The sequence below is a fragment of the Engraulis encrasicolus genome, chromosome 8, assembly GCF_034702125.1.
Source record: "Engraulis encrasicolus isolate BLACKSEA-1 chromosome 8, IST_EnEncr_1.0, whole genome shotgun sequence".
Classification (NCBI taxonomy): domain Eukaryota; kingdom Metazoa; phylum Chordata; class Actinopteri; order Clupeiformes; family Engraulidae; genus Engraulis; species Engraulis encrasicolus.
Genome location: NC_085864.1, coordinates 44,153,691 through 44,166,733, shown reverse-complemented (window position 1 = coordinate 44,166,733; position 13,043 = coordinate 44,153,691). Strand labels below are relative to the sequence as shown.

The window sequence follows — 13,043 nt, the reverse complement described above, 5'->3', positions numbered from 1 at the left end:
TTGTATTTTCAGGGGGCCTAGTGTGACGGAGGTCATCTTGCACCTGTTCACCCCCCTCCGGGATCGAACGTGCGTCCCATCAACTACAGCGGTCCGGCAATGGGAGATGGGCACGAGACTGTATGAGGCTATCGGAGGGAGGTTTTACCAACGTTCCACGCCAACTCTGCTAGTTAGCCTCCGTTACACTCTCCCCCTTAAACCTCACTCCCAATCCGGGTCACGGCACCACTGTGACGGAGGTCATCTTGCACCTGTTCACCCCCCTCAGGGATCGAAGGTGCGACCTCGTCAACTACAATGGTCCGGCAATGGGAGACACAGTACAATACCGCTGGGCCAAGAGACTAGTCTCTCGGCCCTACGTCACAAGACAACGTTCCACGCCAACTCTGCTACTTAGCCTCAATTACACTAGTAAAGGTGGGGTCTGTTGTGAAGGTGGCTGCCTTCAATATACAGTAGGCCTAAAGTGCAGGGGGAATCCTGGTTTGTGTTCATAGTACAGCCCTTGGAGGACTTTATAAAAATTGAAGTGACCCCTTGAATGAAAAAGGTTTGCCACCTCTGCATTAGCAGAAGCAAGCCACAGAGCTGGGTGTGGATCAAGGATCGCAGTTGATGATGGATGATCTGCTGACGAACTGTGCTGTGGGGCGAAGAGGAAGTCGGCGGCGCTGCTGCATACAGATTCTCTGGCTCTAGCGGTTATTTGTGTCTCGGGTTTCTTTTAAAGATTCTCTTCAGCGGCTCTGCGCAGAGCTCGAGCTCTCCTCCTTTTTAAGAGTCGTAATGTTATTCATTGCAGTTGACTCATCCGGTGTGCCAAAGCCACTTCCACAGACTGCTGATTCATGCTGAGACGAGCAGGGCAACGAGTTCTTTTCAACATTGCACCGCTTCCTCTCTCTCCTCTCCTCTCCTCTCCTCTCCTCTCCTCTCCTCTGTCCATCCCTCTCCCTCTGATGATGTATCAGAAGGCAAAAGGTCTTTGTGCACCGATGCTGCTGTGGAAATTGTGAAGGTGACCAGACGTTAGGCCTACTTTAACCTACTTTGTGACAAAAAAAATGGGGAAAAAATAATACTTAATAATACTTTCGTTTTATACAGCGCCTTTCAAAACACCCAAGGTCGCTTCACAAGGTATCGTGTAGGAAAGTGTGAGTGTGTGTGTGCGTCAGTGCGTGAGTGTGTGTGTGAGTGCATGTAAGTGAATGTGATTTTGGAACTAGCAGCCTTGAAAGCACCTTGAATTTCTTGATAACTACAACTGATGGTCTGAAAGGGGCAGTATTTTAGAAGAAGATACCGCACACTCTTGTCCATCGTGCTGCAATTTATTAAGAAAACAACGTTTCGGCCCGTATGGCCTTTAAAACTTGAGAAAGGCCATACGGGCCGAAACGTTTTCTTAATAAATTGCAGTACGATGGACAAGAGTGTGCGGTATCTTCTTCTAAAAAACTGATCTACCCGCTACCTGCACCTCGAAACCTCTGGTGTGCGTTGGTTTCCTCCTTCGAAAGGGGTAGTTTGACAGCACAGCAAATAAAAAAAACTAAATGTTTAAAATGATTTATTTGACCAGCAGCAGAGCTCTACAAAATAACCATACACATCCCATGATCGTTGTCAGATTGCAACAGGTGCTCTCTGGAACCAAAATCAATCATCATACAAACGTCAATGCCTTCTGCTGCATAATGCCAATTTACAAATCAAAGCAAACACATTCCAATAAGTTATTCTGATATTACACAGGTTTCTTCTGGTAGTCCATTCCACCGAAAAACTGGTATAGCACATATTCATTCATCTCAAATAGACAAGGGGGTAATAACATAAGCATGACCTTCAATTCTCACTACCTACACGACCTTATTAAAGCACTGGACACACAGCACATACATCACATCTAATATACAATGCTGCGATGTTGCTGACATCCATTCTAAAATGTTAGGCAGCCCTTGTTTTTTTTTCTCTTGGTACATGAACTTAAAGTACAGCATTGTGCCGCCCCGTTCAACCATAGTTGTGCTTAGTTATACTTATCATGTCATGTCGTGCTCAACTCTCCTGTGGGCGTAACAGGACCAATTCACAGGTCTGTGAAAGATGAAATAAGAAAAGTGTATCAAGTGTGGAAGAACTGATACCGGCTTTTTATCCTGAGGTATTCTGTACCTCTAATAATAAATAATATTATATAAAGAACATAATCAAATAGACCAACATAGCACCATTTTTGTAGGGTACAGGTTGGGGAACGTATGTCAAGTCTGGGGAGGGTTTCTTCTGCGGGGTTGTATGTTGAGGTGAAGAGATGGGGTACCTTCCATTATGCTAACTCCTGTCCTCGACCTACCCTCGTTGATGCCCCACCTCCCTGGAGAAAACAATGAAGTTCCCCCGCTGTCAGCCTAGCCACAAGAACTTTTGGGTAACTTCTCCCCGTTCAACATCTTGATTGTAAATGAGAAAATGACCTTTGAATGGCGCTTTTCAGAGGAATTGAATTAAACGTCTGTCGCCAAAGACGTCTTGCGGGACAGGAGTTAGGATAATGGGAAGATGATGTGTATTTTGACATTTCAAATGACAGCCATTTTAAATGTGTAGATGTTAGGTCTGCTTATTCATGATTACTTAAAAATGTTTTAATTCCCATTTTTTACACCTTACTGACAGTAAAGAACATCTGTTTCCATGGATCTACACAGGCCCCTAACAGAAACTGGCATTAAGTCGTGCTGTTGCCATCTTGAATTAAGACTAGCTGCCAACAGACCTACTAGTGTATACCTTTGGACACGAAGCTAATAATAATAATCTACTGATCCATCTGGTCACTTCTTCAGATTAACAGTCATTTTTTTACAGTGAGCTCGTCCACGTTACAATCTCAAAATACAGTACAATCATAATGTGTGCAAATAATGACCAAAAAAAACCCAGGACATTTAAGTAAACCATTTGTAAAAAGTGATCAAATTTGTGTCAATATTGTACTTCTGCCTCAAGAGGACCACGTCCGTCCAATTGGTCTGTATGGCCATTTGGTGAGATGCACAAAGTTCACACGGCTGTGTGTGCATCTAATGATGGCTTCCAAAAGTGGTGCTTGAGTCCAAGCACAGGAGTTGCTCCATAGTCTCCACTGAAGAGGCTTACTCACTTAACCCCAGGCCAATTTTAAACGTCAGGAGGTAATTCGTCTTCTCCTTTCATTCTTTTCCCTTCTTTTTCTCCACAAGAGAGTCCATTTTTTGTGTGTTTTTGTCTTCTTTGTTGGGTTCTGTTGTCCTGGACTCTGGCAGACAGTCTAGACATTAGGAAGAAGGCTCTCAGACAGAACAGCATCTTCTCAGCAGAGATATGGGAATGGACAGAAGGAAATGGGGAGAGGGGAAAGGCTAATTTGTATGTGTACCTCACCTCACCTCACCTCACCTCACCTCACCTACCCTCCTGTACCTCACCTCACCTCACCCTTCTGTACCTCACCTCACCTCACCCCTTTGTAGTGAACCTCATCTTACCTCACCCTTCTGTACCGTACCTCACCTCACCTCACCTCACCTCACCTCACCTCACCTCACCCTTCTGTACCTCACCTCACCTCACCTCACCTCACCTCACCCTTCTGTACCTCACCTCACCCCACCCTTCTGTACCTCACCTCACCTCACCTCACCTCATCTTACCTCACCCTTCTGTACCGTACCTCACCTCACCTCACCTCACCTCACCTCACCTCACCTCACCTCACCTCACCTCACCCCTTTGTAGTGAACCTCATCTTACCTCACCCTTCTGTACCGTACCTCACCTCACCTCACCTCACCCCTTTGTAGTGAACCTCATCTTACCTCACCCTCTCCCTGCCCTCCCATTCGCTTCCCTCTCACTCTGCCTCTCACCTCTTTCACCTGCTGTCAACCTCACCTCATCCCTCCGCCTCCTCCTCCTTGACCTCCTTCTCCTCCTCCTCCTCCTCCTCCTCCTCCTCTCTTCACCTCTCGGTGAGTGACAGCTGTAGTATGAAGTGCTGCAGCTGCTTCTGTTTCCTCCTCCCCTCCACCTCTACTTTCTCCTTCTCCTCCTCTTCCTCCTGCTCTCTTCACTTCTCAGGGAGCGACAGCTGTATGATGCGCTGCAGCCCCTCCTTTTCCTCCTCCCCTCAATCTCCATCTTCTCCTCTCTCCTCCTCCTCTCTCCACCTCCTCCTTCTCCTCCTCATCCTCTCTTCACTTCTCGGTGAGCAACAGCTGTAGTATGTTGTGCTGCAGCTGTTCCTTTTCCTCCTCCTCTCCACCCCCACCTCCTCCTTCTCACTTCAACCTTCTAATTCTCCTCCTCCTCCTCCCCTTTTCACTTCTCTCCTCCACCTCCTCTTCCTCCCCTCTTCACTTCTCTCCTCCACCTACTCCTCCTCCTCCTCTCCTCTTCACTTCTCTTCTCATCTCTCCTCCTCCTCCTCCTCCTCCTCCTCCCCTCTTCACTTCTATCCTCCTCTCTCCACCACCTCCTCCTCTTCCTCCTCCCCTCTTCACTTCTCTCCTCTTCCACCTCCTCCTCCTCTCCTCTTCACTTCTCTCCTCCTCCTCCTCCACCTCCTCCTCCTCTCCTCCTCCTCCTCTCCTCTTCACTTCACTTCTCTCCTCCTCTCTCCTCCTCCTCCTCTCCTCTTCACTTCTCTCCTCCTCCTCCTCCACCTCCTCCTCCTCCTCCTCTCCTCTCCACTTCTCTTCACTTCTCTCCTCCTCCTCCTCCTCCTCCTCCTCTCTCCTCCTACTCCTCCCCTCTTCACTTCTCGGTGAGCGACAGCCGTATGATGCGCTGCAGCTCCTCGTCCTCCTGCTGCCGGCGGCGCTGCGCCTCCTCCTGCTCGCGGGCTGACAGCTCCATGGCCAGTCGCAGCTGCTCGTCGTAGCTGCGGGAGGAGGCCTTGCAGGAGGCCGGGCTGCAGCGGGGGCTGGCCTGCGCACACGGGGACGAGGAGGAGCGCTGCGGGGTGCGCGGAGCCTGAGGAGGTGGCTGATGATGCGGTGGCTGCGACTTCCTGAAGAGGAGAAGAAGAGAGAGAGAATCGAATCATATCAGGAGAGAGAGAGAGAGAGATAGACACAGAGACGGAGGGGGAGATAATTAGGGCAGAAAGAAGAGAACGAGAGATGGGGGAAGAGAGATGCTGAGAGAGGTGGGAAAGAAAGAAAGAAAGAAAGAAAGAAAGAAAGAAAGAAAGAAAGAAAGAAAGAAAGAAAGAAAGAAAGAAAGAAAGAAAGAAATAATAAAAAGAAAGAATAAAAAGAAAGAGAAGCACTGAGGCTACAGATGAGGCTACTGGGGCTTCCTAAAGAATGGATAGAGGGATAGAGAGAGAGAGGGGGAGATTTGTGAGTGTGTGAGAGAGAGGGGGGCCAGAGGGAAAGGAAGGAAGTAGATAGATTGAGAGAGAGAGAGAGAGAGAGAGAGAGAGAGAGAGAGAATATTCAGAAGGGGGATCAGGAGTGAATGAGGAACACAAAGAGTGAAAGCCAGTCAGTGTCTGACTGGTGTGAGACAGATAGCAATACATATTCAGATGGGAGAGAGCAGGGGGGCATAAACTCTATGTATTACAGAGGAGAGAAGAGAAGAGCAAGGGATGAATAATCGGATGGGGGAGCAATAAAATGAACAGAGTGACAGAGACAGATGGATATTTTAGATTGGACAGACAGAGAAAGCAACAGAGTATGAAAGGATTAAGGACAAAGCGCAAAAGATGAGTTTGAGCGGGACAAAAAAAAGAGAGAGAGAGAACAAAAAGAAATTTGTAATTGCGTAAGATAAGATGAGGGATGCCAAGACATGTCCGACCCCCAGAAAGTCTGAAACGCTACAGCAGTTTAACTGAAGGGGATTTCAGAACAAATCTCAGACAGAAGTTTTGAAGGAGCAATCATGAAGGACGGGGAATTCCAGCCACCATCCTGTCCAGATACGAATGACAGTTGGGACAGCTAGAAGTGACGCTTCAGGGAGATTGGATGAAGGAGAGTGGGGGGGGGGGGGGGAGACAGAGAGAGGGAGAGAGAGACAGAGAGAGGGAGAAGAGAAGAGAAGAGAAGAGAAGAGAAGAGAAGAGAAGAGAAGAGAAGAGAAGAGAAGAGAAGAGAAGAGAAGAGAAGAGAAGCGAAGTAGGCACATGCACGCACACGCACGCAGGCACACACACATGTGTGTCTACTCCTTTTCTTCTTCCTCTACACACACACACACACACACACACACGCACACGCACACGCACACACATACGAGAGAGAGAGAGAGAGAGAGAGAGAGAGAGAGAGAGAGAGAGAGAGAGAGAGAGAGCAGACCTGCTGGATAGTGTCAGTTGTGCGTGTAGCTAGCTCGTGGGCTTGGCTGATCAGATCTGGAGGGAAATGAGCGTCAGCAGAAAGCCAGCAGAGAGCCGGTCTGGGGAAGTGGAGATGAGATGAGGGGGTGTGGAGGAAGGATAGAAGTTTTTTTTTTTTTTGGGGGGTGGGGGTGGGGGGGTACAGTGATGGGGATGGAGGGAGCACGGAGGATGATAGAGTTTCTTTGAGGGCGGGGACAACGGGGAGCAGGAGAATAGAGAAGATAGGAGACAGGGGCGTAGCAGCAAATTTTGGGCCCTATCTTCAGAAATGGGATTGGGGGGTGCTGTGGCGCAGCGCACTAAGCCCCCCCACATTTGGGCTTGCATGCCCATGGGGACTCCGGTTCGAGTCTGGATGGGGTCATTTCCCAACTCTACCCCATCTCTCTCCACACTCACTTCCTGTCGCACCTTCACTGTCCTATCCGAAATAAAGGCCCAAACAGCCCATAAATATATATATATATATATATATATAAAAAAGAAATTGGACTGTGTCTGGGCCCCTTATACACATCATGGGCCCTGGTGACTCAGTTACATTTTACTCTCCTCTGATAGGAGAGGTGGAGGAGAGAGGATAGAAGAGGTTTTCTTTGAGGGAGGGGGACGAGGGGCAGGCAGGCAGGCAGGGAAAAGGCAAAGATAAGGGGTAGCAGCACCATGTCAATAGCTACCAGTGCCAGTCTGGGGGGGGGGGAGTGTAGAGGGAGAGAAAGGCAGAGCAGGGAAGATTGAAGGCACTATAGCAGGAGTTTTCTTGGAGGGAGGGGGCCAAGGCAGAAGACAGAGGCGGCTGGTTGGCTGGGAAGGGTGGGGGTGCACCATGTCAACAGTTACCAGGAAAAGGTAAGCCAGAGGACAAGAGCAGAGGGCAGGTAGTGAGGCGGTATAGCAGGACTTTTCTTTGAGGGAGGGGGGCAAGGCAGGCGGGGTTAGCTTAGCTGGCTGGGTCAATAGTTACCACCAGTGGAGGTCTGGGGGGAGAGCAGACGTAGAAAAAGGCAGGAGGACCGGAGCAGGGGGCAGGTAGAAAGGCAGTAGTATAGTTGTCTTTGAGGGAGGGGGGACAAGACCGCCAGCAGCAGAGCGGGGTGCTTGGGGTGAGGGGTGAGGGGTGAGGGGGGGTCAATAGTTACATTGTGTGGAGTGCATGCAGGATGTGGCCTTCCTGGAGTGGTGTGTGCGGGAGCGGGGGCCTCGGGAGGAGCGGCGAGGCGGGTCGGGGGGAGGAGGATGAGGATGAGGATGAGGAGGAGGAGGATGAGGAGGAGGAGGGGGACTAGTGACTGCTCCAGACCTTTCCACGCGGCCGGGGTCACAGGACAGGGAGTGGGTACCAGGCTTGCTGTTGGTCAACGCCTCCCAGATGGTCACCTGCAGATAGGGAGAGAGAGACAGAAGGGGAGAGATAGAGGGAGGGGTGGCAATGGAGGGAGACAGGAGAAGGTAGAGAGAGAGGGGGGGGGGAGAAGGGGAGAAAGGAGGAATGAGGGATAGAGAGGATAGAGAGGACGGAGAGAGAGAGTAGGGTGGGGAGAATGAGAGAGCGATAAGTAGAGAAAGATAGGGGAATAGCGAGCGAGAGAGAGAGGGAGAGAGAGAGAGAGGGAGGGAGAGAGAGAAAGGAGAGGAAGATAAAGAGAGAAGGTGGAGGGAGACAATAAGAGAGAGGACACAGAGAGCAAGAGAGAGAGAGAGAGAGAGAGAGAGAGAGAGAGAGAGAGAGAGAGAGAGAGAGAGAGAGAGAGAGAGAGAGAGAGAGAGAGAGAGAGAGAGAGAGAGAGAGAGAGAGAGGACAAGATGGGGAAGAGGAAAGAAAACAGGCAGATGCATCACTTCTCTGGGCAGATTTATGGAGCCCTTGTCTGCCGGAGGCACTCTGATCAGAACATTGACTGCTGCTGATGCCCCTTTCAGAAGAACAGAGAGAGAGAGAGAGAGAGAGAGAGAGAGAGAGAGAGAGGCAGACAGAGAGAGAGAGAGAGAGAGAGAGAGAGAGAGAGAGAGAGAGAGAGAGAGAGAGAGAGGCAGACACAGAGAGAGAGAGAGGCAGACAGAGAGAGAAAGAGAGAGAGAGAGAGAGAGAGAGAGAGAGAGAGAGAGAGAGAGAGAGAGAGAGAGAGAGAGAGAGAGAGAGAGAGAGAGAGAGATAATAATGAGTAGAGAGGGAGAGAGAGACCACTCAGCCGGCAGCTCCACAACTACACTGCACCCCCACCCACACACTCTTAAACCAATCTCCAGCAAGAAAATATTGGTTATCACAGACTTCCTCTCGAGAGCCTCTCTCGCCTCTCTCCACTTCACACAAAATACTGCAGCTTTGAGCAATTCTGCCCTAATGCAGAATAAAGAAAGTGCTCTGGATCTCATCTTGGAACGGTAATTCTCAAACTGTGGGCTGGGGGGCCCATTGGTGGTCCCTGAAGGCATTCTGATTGGGCCTTGAAATAAGTTTCTAAAAATCAAAATAACATTATTTGTGTGTGTTGCTCTTGGGTGTATATTTTTAAGTTGTATTGTGTATTGGGTCAGAGGTGGGCCCTGAACATTTGTGAAAATTTCAAGGGGGCCCCAAGTTGGAAAAGGTTGGAAACCCCTATAATGGAATGTCTTCTACTAACCTGACACTTTGTTTTATATTAAGTTATTATGTGATTAAATGTATACAAATGATTTTTTAAAAAAATGATGTATGCAAAATAGAACTTGGTACAAGCTGCAAATCCCTGTGATTTTGGATTTTAAGATCTGTCCCATGCCTAGCAATTAGCTACCATTGAGGGCATGGCCAGAATCCTCAAAATGGGTAATATTGCAATGCAGCTATTTGCCCTATGTGTTAGTGAGGTGTACTAACTGAACTGGTCATATTCGGATCTGTCTATAGTATTACAATACTACAATTCGACCACCATAGTTGAATCAATCTATAATATTACAATACAGCAATTTGACCATCTACTGTATGTGTTGAATGAATGAGTGAATTTATTTAGTCTATTAGATGTAAAAAAAACATTGTAAACCAACAATAACCATACATCGAAAGGGATAAATAGACAGGGATGTACACAAAAAAGTCAGAAGACTTATTTCCATTGTGGTCCATGTTAGTGAGATGTGATGATCTAATCAGGGGTCCGTATCTCGAAAGCGTCTTTGCTAACGACGGTAGCTACGTCCTTCGTAAGAGCGACTCAACTCTCTCTCGACAGCGACGCTCACCACCAAATCCAAGGGAATGGTAAGACGGTCTTAAGACGGTTAGCAACGACAAGAATCGAGAAACGGACCCCAGATTTGGATCGGCCTATAATATTACAATACAGCAATTTGACCATCTGTATGTGTTAGTGAGGTGTAACTGACCTGGTCGTATTCGGATATTACAGCATTACAATTTGACCATCTATGTTGTAGTGAGGTGTACTGACCTGGTCGTATTCGGATCCGGCCTCCAGCAGGCTCTGCTGTATGGCGAACTGCAGCAGATCGTCCTCCTCCTCGCGGGCGCTCTGCCTCTGGGTGCCCCCCAGCACCGTGTAGCCCGGGGGGGCCTCAAACACGCACGGAGAGATCTCACCTCCACGACACGAGGCTGACATGATAACACACACACACAGACACACACACACACACACACACATACACACACAGAGATGAATGAGTGCACACACACACACACACACACACACATGGAAATATGCACGCACGCATGTACGCACGCACGCACGCATGTACGCACGCACGCACGCACGCACGCACGCACGCACGCACGCACGCACGCACGCACGCACGCACGCACGCACGCACGCACGCACGCACACACACACACACACACACACACACACACACACACACACACACACACCTGTTAAAGCCAGTGAATCACCACCGGTGCTCTCTTTGCGGTCAATATTTTTCCCAGACAGTCTACTAGAGGCAGATGGATAAAAATGACCCATCAACATTACAAGCACTCCCCAGCACAGGCACAGGAACACACACACACACACACACACACACACACACACACACACACACACACACACACACACACACACACACACACACACACACACGCCTGCGCACACATGCACACACACACACACACTACACAGTATTGTGAATATGTAGTACACACACACACACACACACACACACACACACACACACACACACACACACACACACACACACGTATGTGCGCACACACACACACACACACACACACACACACACACACACACACACACACACACACGCACACACGCACACAGCCTTTACATGATGAATTGCATGAATCATCATCTATATATGACTGCAACCATGAGAGATGTAATACTAATGCATTGGTGTGTGAGTATCAGTCAAGCTCAGGACTTTAATGCACTCCAGAGCCGTGGCCTGAGCGGCGCGATAATTGATCTCGATATTTTCTTAATCACTGGAACATAACAGATGCACGTCGTCTGCACTCCGTCATAACAACGCCACGCCAGCACTGATGGGGTGGTGCTACGGGCAGGTTCGACATGGCCATTTCTTCTCTTTGACGCTCATTGAATTACGTACTAAAGCAATGTCACAGCAGCGGTGGTTAATGTCACCTATTAAAAACATTTCTTTGAAGCAAAGAGGAGAGAGGTCTGCCCATCTGTCTCGAAGTGGTTGCACATGTACGTACATGCACTGCAGAAGGGACATGCCTGATGGCATGGCAGACAGAGTGCACACACAACTCTGGTGATGGCACCCTATTGACTCGTTGTCACGTCACGTCACGACTCAAACACACACAGACACTGTCGTCCTGAAGCGTGTACGTTTATAAAAATTGAGATCCTGAAAAGTACACTTGTTAAGTTATTCCGAGAGGGAAGAGGCTGTTCCAGAAGCATAGTTTGTGGTTACAAGACATCAAATGTACCGGATGGAATGAGGACACCATCAGGAATGCCTGTGTCTGTGGTGCCCACTTCATACCTGAAGTTATCGTGAGCATCCATTTTCTTATTTCGGAAAAAACACCTAGTTAGTTTCTTTAAAAATGTGCGGTACGTCCCCGCCATGGCCATCCGGTAGGGCACTCGCCTGCCATGCGGCTGACCCGGGTTCGATTCCCAACCTGGGTCCTTTACCAAACCCTCCCCTTCTCTCTCCCCATTCGCTTCCTGTCTACCTGTCATACTGTACTGTCCATAATAAAGTCTAAAAAGACCAAAAAATATCTTAAACCATACCCCCCCCCCCCCCCCCCCCCCCCCCCCCCCCCCCAAAAAAAATGTGCGGTACATTGCCATTTCGCTCCAACAATCCGTAAGCAGCCCAGTTACTTCACATCTGTGTGTGCAAACAGTAAAGGGGTCTGTAACACATATTGAAAGAAGAAAAGAAAGCCCGTTTGACTCCCATTGTCATTGTGACACAGCACTCCACAGCACACAAGTGCACACTGCACACAACTAAAAGTGCATTTATACCTCACCCATGCAAGGAGGCAGCCCCATTTGGCACCCCAAGGGAGCAGTGTGGCGGGACGGTACCATGCTCAGGGTACCTCATTCATTACTGAGGTAATTACTGGTTAATTACTCCCCCCACCAACCTGGCGGGTTGGGAGTCAAATCGGCACCCATTGGGGTCCAAGTCTCACGCCCTAACGGCTTATCCATGACTGCTCCTTACCCATGACAGCCCCTAATATTATGTAGCACATAACATTCAGGTGAAAAAGAGATAAAGTCAGCGACACTGCTTGTCTACTGTGAATGATTTAATAGAGCGCAACGTTGCGACCTTCAGGTCTTCATCAGGCAAACAATTTGCTCTCATTGTCCTGCACCTGGCCCATCGGGTGGGATGTGCACACATCTACTTCTCTGAACTAGCACATAACATTCAGCCAATATTGCTTCATGTTCTGCAACCCCCTTCTTCTTTTAGTATGCTGTTACATCCCCAGTCAACTTGTTCAGCTCGAACGATATGAACTCGAAAGACACTCAAGGAACACGGACATGTTGGACAGCCTAGTCCATCTGTCTGAGTGGACTTTCTTGTACAACATCTGAAAGCAAGGGTGAAGTACCCTCTCTTGCATATTTTAGTTCGTCCTCATCCAAATATAAAATTTTGTTGTGTTGATGAAAAAAGAGTATCTGCTAAAATGTTTAAACGAGCACAGACATAACCATAAAAAAACAAACAGAAACATAACCATAAAAAAACAAACTCCATAACTGCCAACTTCTGTGATGGGACCTTTCGATGAACCTCGTTTTTGTCCGCATAGAAGTGCAATCGAGTAAATAACAAGGTGCCAACAAGGTATCCGTTGGCCAATCTCGCTAACGCGCAAAGTCCAATGCTTAATATTTCACCAGAGAAAACTAGACCATAATGCTGAACCAACACACGGATATTAAATCTATAATATGAGGCCGTAGGCAACACAGTTGCTGCAAGAAGGAACAAAAAAAGTCTCACAATAAATAAATAAATTACAGACTTTCTAACCGACTCATCAATATGGCTACCTCCTCATTACAGCGTGAGGAGACTGCACTATGATGATGACTGTATTCCATTACCATTACATTAATGAAGTGCTGTGATGTATTTT

At 48.4% G+C, this 13,043-nt stretch overlaps 1 protein-coding gene across 1 annotated transcript in view; it reads right to left on the bottom strand.

Annotated features, from left to right (window-relative positions):
* Nucleotides 1-4,809: 4,809 nt before the first annotated feature.
* The window catches only part of ankrd13b (ankyrin repeat domain 13B), a 69,306-nt gene continuing 61,072 nt past the window's right edge, over nucleotides 4,810-13,043 (bottom strand). Inside the window, exons 13-15 of the mRNA XM_063205786.1 lie at nucleotides 9,853-10,016; nucleotides 7,713-7,789; nucleotides 4,810-5,068 (exon numbers count right to left, since the gene is read on the bottom strand). Of these exons, the coding sequence (XP_063061856.1) occupies nucleotides 4,813-5,068; nucleotides 7,713-7,789; nucleotides 9,853-10,016 (497 nt within the window). The 3' untranslated portion in view covers nucleotides 4,810-4,812. The remainder of the gene's footprint in view (nucleotides 5,069-7,712; nucleotides 7,790-9,852; nucleotides 10,017-13,043) is intronic.